Source organism: Chanodichthys erythropterus, chromosome 2 (assembly GCF_024489055.1).
Source record: "Chanodichthys erythropterus isolate Z2021 chromosome 2, ASM2448905v1, whole genome shotgun sequence".
Taxonomy (NCBI): domain Eukaryota; kingdom Metazoa; phylum Chordata; class Actinopteri; order Cypriniformes; family Xenocyprididae; genus Chanodichthys; species Chanodichthys erythropterus.
The window spans coordinates 25,102,072-25,110,000 of record NC_090222.1 but is presented as its reverse complement, the minus strand read 5'-3'; the positions used below and the strand labels follow the sequence as shown (position 1 = coordinate 25,110,000).

Genomic DNA, 7,929 nt, shown 5'->3' with positions numbered 1-7,929 from the left:
AAAAATTTGACATATTGTACCTTTAATATACTTCAAAAATGTATTTCAGTCCTGAATTTGTAGCCACTACTCCAATCTTCTAGCCTGACGTGGTCATACTCAATTCTAGTCAGAATATGAGTCTGATACTGCTCCATTGGGCTTTGATTATGGGGGCGTATTTCAACCGATCCAGGAAAGACCTCAATTGGATAGACCTACAACCAATCAGAGTTACAGAGTATGTTGAGCGACGCATAGTTGTCAACAGAACTCTTCTTAGCGACCATCGGGGCCAGCTGATAAATCAAACTTTTGCCGAATCCCGTAGGAAGGACGGCAAAGACATCTTTCCCATCGACAAATGCCTTGATCGCGGTCCTCTGTTCCTCTTTTTAAATTAATACGCTGTCGATATCTTCTATAACGGACGCGATGGCGAAATCTACACATCTCAGTTCTTCAACAACAGCCATCATTGTTGTAAACTAATTGACCTTTTGCAAAGACTCGTCCCCCTGAGTTACTGTTGCTTTGTCCGACAAGCCGTGGCGCTGTCACGCCACACAGAGTGGAAAATACATCGCGGAGCAAAGAAGAAACTGACAACACATCGACAGACGAGACAGAGCAGGTTACTTATGATATTAAACAAAGTCCAAGCATTCAAACTGTAGTTATTAAAAAAATTAAAACAATAAAAACCGTTTTGTTTCTCTTTAATGTGTTGTGACCATGATCGTGACAGATTGCTGTAGCGCCTCAGCTCAAGAGGCTCGTGAACCGATCATCTCTTCCTACTAGTCCATTTATAGCATCAAATAAACATGAATGAACATGAGAATGAATGTTGTTTCAAACGCGGAAAGACGTCAGTATGCACAATTTTTCAAGTTTAACTCCACCGATGTTAATCTTCTAACTCCTCACTGCTTTGTTGGACAAAATGGCGGATGCGGCGTTCTGATTGGTTAGATCGCTTGTCAATCAAACTCCCCAAGCGCTCTTTGATGACGTGGGTGGTTACGTAACCGCAGATAGCCTGTCCATCATTGATTAAAGCCCGCCCTGGCAATTTGATTGGCTCGGCCTTCTGGGAGCCGAGCATAATTTAGGTGCGTTCACGCGGCCTCGTAATTCCTGTAGTTACAAGATTCTAGATTGTAAAATGCGTTCACGTCCTCGTAGAGCTCGTAATTACAGCTTGTAAGCTGGGAGTTTTCTGAAAGCTCCCAGATGTACCACGTGGCCGCTGTACCACCTGACCGCTGTACCACCTGACCGAGGTAGATTCATCTAGGCGTTGATAGTGGTGTCATGGAAACGCATAATTCGCAGTCCGAGGACGTGAACAGCTCCGAATATAACGTCACGTGTTGTCATTTCAAGATTCCGGTAAATACGAGGTGACGTGAATGCAGCTTTACTCCACAACGGATCGAGTCCAGACCGAACTTCCCGTCCAAAAAATGTTGTGGGCGGGGTTCGGGCTGGCACCCAGGCTACCAATCTTCAAATGACCTTCAGAAATCATTCTAAAATGCGCATTTGGTGCTCATAAAATATTTCTTATTATCAGTTGAAAACTGCTTTATACTTTTGAGAAAACCATGATACAGTGATGAAAATAAAGTTAAAAAGACCAGCATTAATTTGGAACAAAAAAATTATATTGTAAATGCATTTACAGTCACTTTTAATCAGTTTTGTTCTTTGCTAAATAAAACAATTTCTTAAAAAAAAAATGAACTGACCACAAACTATTGAACAGAAATGTATTATTCTATAGTAACGTTACTTAAAAAACAAAAAAAACAAAAATTGTTTCAAGCATAAACTAACCAAAATTAGGTACGTGATAAACACTTTATGTAAATATATCACTTCAGGAATGTTTAGATATTTTTTACTAGAAACCAAACAGACATTAAGAAATTGTTTCGCAACATAAAAAACCTATATATAGTTTGACATCAGAATATAATTGAAAGATATTTTTAAAAACAAAAATGTCCAAGCTGTTACTGTGCTGTTACACCTAAAATTTCTTAAACGCAATGCGTTAGTAAGGTTGTGCATGGGGTTATCATTATCAGGTCAGGGTTAAGTGGGACAAGCAATACATTCACTCATGCTGAGCACGCAGCTCTGAATTCGGTGCTCCTCTCCATCACACACCGGCTCCCACGGGGCCCATGGAGCTTCACAGGCTGCTCTTTCTATTAAAACACTCCTTAAATTCTCATTCCTCTATTCCCATCTGCAGAGAAAAATCAAGTGACATTCCCCTCCATCTCTTTTCCTAACATGGCTTCATAACATTGCCCTAAGATGGTCCATGTTACCATAGCGATAGCTGGAACACCGTCACCACTACAGCTCTGTGAAAAGCAACCAGCTCTAATTAAATAATTTGACATGGGAATTGTGCACACAGAGGGGCTAAAGAAGACAGATACTTTTCAGTCTGTTCTGGGAGCAGAAGGAAAACAAAGTCAACCCCCCGCAAACTACTTCAGCACAACAACACAAAGTCTGAGATGCAAAAAAAAGAAAGAAAGAAAGAAAGAAAAAGAGTCTATTCTTAAATTAACTACACCATAAAAGAAGCATAACAACCCCCCGCAAAAATACTCCCAGTATTTACCGCCTAAAACGCTGTTTTTTTTTTCTAGGGTGTGTTTCTTTATATGGTGTTGTAGACTCTTTAAACAAAATAAAGACCTCAAAAAGCATTTATGCCCACTATCTGCTCTAGTTCCTCTGGTTAAAGCCATTGTGGCACAGAAAAGTGTCCTGATGGGGATTATTGTCATTATTCTTCATCACTCACACAAAAAGGCTTTATGGGAAACAGAGCACCTGCAGGCTGTTAAACTTATGGTCTGAAAGAATATAGAGTGCATTGTGATTTTCCTTTGATTTTCCATTTTATTTCAAACTACTATAGTTATTTTGCACAAATGCTATTTATCTCTACCTTTAATATGTATTGAAATAAAGCAAGACTTTTGTATTTCACTGCCCCTAAAAAAATACAACTGGATTGCAGTCCACCAATAAATGGTTGTGTGCAGATTCTTCTAACAGTTTTTAAACTTTAGAACAGAGAGAAGTTTAGAACTGTTCATGTCACTCAAAGAGAAGAAAATAATGCTAGCAATGGCAGTGTTGGGGGTAACTCATTACGAGTAACGAGTTATGTAATCAGATTACTTTTTCAAGTAACTAGTAAAGTTTTTTCAATTTACAACAAAATATATACTTTTTCACATGTATTGACTGACCGCTTTCCTGTCCCGATGTTGAGAGAAATAAAGTGCAGTGGTGTTGTGTGCGCTGGTGTGTGTAAACATGATGGTTATTGTAGTTCTAGACTGAATCTAGACATGCATTTACTCATCTCACTTGCACAAAAACATTCAGCATTCCTCAAAATGAATAAAAACAGTGAAATGCAATTTCAGAATTTTACGAAAACCTGTAATAATTAACTATATTAAGTTACACAAATATACTTTATGTATTTAATCTTACTTTATTAACCAATGTCTTTGCTGCTGACCATCAATGATCTAATTCAACCATACTAATAAGTAAAAATTATTTTAGATTTAGATTTAGAAATAAGAGTGTTGAACTTCCTTCTGCTGTATCCTATTCTTCTTTTATCCAGAATGGCAGCATTACTTTAAAAAAAAAAAATCATAAAAGTAACTAAGTAATGCAATTAGTTTGTTTTTTTTAGGGAGTAACAATATTGTAATGCATTACTTTTAAAAGTAACTTTGGTCATGGGTTCTATTCCCAGTACAAGTATAAACTAATGACCCAAAAAAAGGCCCTAAGTTGTGGCCCTAAAAAGGCCCTAATGCAACCTAAGTTGTGTAGGCTAAATGTAAATGTATGGTAAATTTTGCATTTATCCAGCAACCTTTTCAAGATTTTTCTAAAGTATTAAGCCTCTGAATTTTAAAATTATAAAGGAGTTTATTAAAAATCGCCAGGACTGTAATCATTTGTTCAGTCGGCAACCTATAATCATTTATTTTCCACCAACTCTGCACTTTTGGAGAAAAGTGATGCTGTTCCCTGTAGTTTCATGTCCACCCCGTTATTATAGAATCATGGCTATATTCTGCCAGCTGGAAGGAAATCAGACACTGGGGTTTTTGAGTTCTCCTTTAAATACAGTCATGTGTGGCACTACGTTCTTATGACAACCTCCACCAAACTAGGCCACACCAGAGCCTAAAGCAACAGAAAGACCTTTGACCAAGACCCTGGTTCTTAAATGTTATTGGTGTTAACCACTGCAAAACTTGCCGCCATGTTCTGTGTGGTTGCTAGTTGGTAGCTAGGCTGTTCTGGAAGGTTTTAGGTGGTTGCTTACTGTTTCAGATCAAAAGAGCGCACTTTAAAACCCCTACGATATTCTGGTCCCTAGAAACTGTTTGTGTCTCTCCTTTTATGCAAGTCAGTGGGATTTTTCTCCAAATTTTTGCATCCCCCTAAAAGTACAATAGCACTAATCTCCTAAACAACTTGCATTATAAATATATCAGCACAGTTAGTGCATCAACACACTGAAATTTGTAATCAAAATCTTACAGTAAAGAGTTAAATAGTAATGCTTGCTTTAACAAATTCAACTAATAAAGACTTCTCTGTTCATTCTCCGTGCTAACAATGCTAAACTCCAACATCCATTACACAATTTACAGCTAATTAATCTTCCAACATTCAAAATCTGAGCTTTATGCAATGAAATTCTCTCCATTAGCTGTCAAAAGAAAAAAATTACATAAAACAAAAAATTACAATGACTCAAATAACCCAAACTGCCATCTTGATGACTATCAAAGAAAATGGCACAAGATTGTGAACCATTCTAAGTATCAGGGAGCACGCTGAGCCATCATCCAGCCAGTGAGGGGCTGGTTATGGGCCGAATTACATCACCGCATGGCTCTATATAGAGCAGGATATGTGGGGAGAGAACTGATGAGGCGTGCAGTCAGCGATCCGGTTGGGGTCCCTGCCACTGGAGTCGTCGCTCAGAGCCCGCAAACCTAGAGGCATGCGCTTTACCCCACATTCCTGCAACGCAATGGCTCAGCTATGCTCTCCAGGCATTTCCATCAGCTGCCTGTGGAAGGAAGCGTGCGCTGTGAGGGAAGGGTACAGTGGATTTACTATACCTGTCTGTGATGGCCTTCATAAACTCATCCAGCAGCTCATTATAGGCCTGTCCACGTATTCTTTTATGCCTCAGACCAATGTACAGAGGGTCCTTAAGGAGTTCCTGCGACAGGGAAAAGGGAAAAAGAGAGATTTAAAATGGTTTTTAACCACACTTTCATAATCCCAGGCATAGATTACTCTAACTAGTGGAAAAGATGAGAACCGAAAATACCATCAAAATTCAAAAAGCGAATGTTTATTATATATACAGCTCCCCTTTCTTTAGATTACATATGGTAATTTGGTTACGCCGCAGCTGGATAAACCTCTCACAATTATTTGTGCCTGTGTGTGCTTAAGGAAACACAGGACAAGAACAAGAGAAAGACAAATGCATGAAAGCATAATAAGAGACAGAAAGAGGCCAACATGTGAAGAAAAAGAAAAATACTGCATTTTCAATTTGAAAGTCTAGCAGCTGTCGGTCTTGTACAGATCTGCAGACATCACACTGTGGGCCACAAATGCTATGGGAAAAACAGAAAAGAAGAAGAGAGAGAATGCAAGCGTCAAATAAAAATTCTGGCCATCCCATCACTGTGAGCATGCCAGTCATCCAGAAAAGAAAACGAATTAACAGAGCACCTGCATTACTCTCAGCAGTTCTGATGTGTGGTGCATACTTAACATCGTATGGCAAGAAGTCTGGAACTTTTTCCATGTTTTGATCACAGTGAGGAGGAAGTGCTCTCATCAGAACTCAATCCCACATGGCACACAAACTTTCAGTCATAATCATTTGTGACGATCGGTCCTCAGTATTAAAGCATTTTTTTATCTGACAGACTAGTGAAAAAGAAAAACGTTGTGTGGGACTGAAAAAGTAATAACTCCTGTGAAGTTTTAAGTTTTTCTAAAAGACAGTCTTTAAAGTCAACATGCAGTTTGAAAATTGTTTGAATTTTCATAACTCCCTCTCTCTATATATATTATATATATCCTCCTGAGACCCAACATTTTTTTTTTTTTAATTTAGCATTTTTTTCACGTCATTATATTGTTTAGAGCATAAGAAACAAATGAAAAATTAACATTTTTTAAAAATTATATTTTATTCATATGTTATGATATGTCCTCTGTAGTGGACACCAGGACTAAGTTGTTTAAAAAATAAAATGACATGAAATGACATTTATAGGCAAAAACAATGGGATTTTTTTTTTAATCACCAATCAATTTTTAGGCTTCAATATTGTTTTTAACCAAACTATGTATAAAGATGATTCTCAACTATGTTATGAAACATATAATGGAATTAATTGATATACCATTTTACTTTATGCAATATGAGGGTAAAATGGCCATACATCGGTTTTCCCATTCAATACAATGTATCAATACACTGTATCTAATTTGCATATTAATATGTTCTTGGAGCAACATGCAATGAAAAAAGAAGTGTAATAATGGGAGCAATAATTGGCAACATTTTCATAATAATATCTAATAATTAATAGGAATATTGACATATAATTTCTTTCCCTATTCACTTGTTGTATCTCCTAAAATGCCTGATAAACATGATTTAAGTCCTGGTGTCCTCTACAGTGGACATGTATGAAATCAATGTTCTGTTTCATAACAGAAAGTCATATTTTGATTTGAAACCCCATATCATTTTCCTGAGATGTTGATTTATGATAAACAATTTGAAAATTAATCAGATTTAAATAAATTTTAAATTTAATCACAAAATATTATCATATTTCCATTAGCACTCTTATTTTCATTTTCAGTCATAATTAAAGACCAAGAAGTTGTTGTTGTAATGGCGAAACCTCTAAAAATCTGGTATCTCTGAAAATCTGGTATCTCTGCAAAACTGTGACATGTATGATGTCAGAGAAAATCACTCAAATATAATGTCCACTACAGAGGACAGAAGTCTATTCCTGGGTCCCAGGAGGATAAATATATATATATATATATATATATATATATATATATATATATATATATATATATATATATATATATATATATATATATATATATATATATATATATATATAACTCAATATATAATAATGTATAACTCAATTTTCCAGTGAATGACAGACTTGTCTCTGATGACATACAGTATGGCAGACTTCTCCAATCTTTAAAGATATGTCGCTACTTCTGTTTCATCTTCCTTCAAATTTCTTTTAAAATTCATAAAAATGGCTTTACAGCAACAGAATAGAATAAACAATACTGTTTTGTTTGTAAGTTTTTTTTAGGCTATAACAAAATTTACATTATAAAAGCATAGATTTACTTGGTAACACTTTGTGCAAATGTTCATTAATAAATTTTACATTCAATAAGCACTCTCTAGTCGGCGCCGATGGCCTCATGGGCAGTGCACCGACATATAGCGCTAATGCGCTTCGGGCGACCCGAGTTTGAGTCCCGGCTCATGGTTCTTTCCCGTCCCCCTCTCTCTCTCCCACTTTGCTTCCTGTCTGATCACTTCCCTATCATAATAAAGGCAAAAACGGCAAAAAAAAAAATCTTTTTAAGAAAAATAAGCACTCTCTATACCATAACAGATTATTAAATACATTCTGAGATTTACAGAGTATTTTAATATTTGTAAAAGACATACATAACCAAACACATGACATTTTGGCCATTTCTTGCTTTCCCTTTGAAATTAACAGAGTGTGTCTGTTTTAAAGGGATAATCATAATTTATTCACTCTCAAGTCATTCCAAACCTGT

At 36.4% G+C, this 7,929-nt stretch overlaps 1 protein-coding gene across 1 annotated transcript in view; it reads right to left on the bottom strand.

Annotated features, from left to right (window-relative positions):
• me1 (malic enzyme 1, NADP(+)-dependent, cytosolic) overlaps window positions 1-7,929 on the bottom strand; it is a 111,317-nt gene that overhangs the window by 15,338 nt on the left and 88,050 nt on the right. The window contains exon 6 of the mRNA XM_067406044.1: window positions 5,181-5,284. Within this exon, the coding sequence (XP_067262145.1) occupies window positions 5,181-5,284 (104 nt within the window). The remainder of the gene's footprint in view (window positions 1-5,180; window positions 5,285-7,929) is intronic.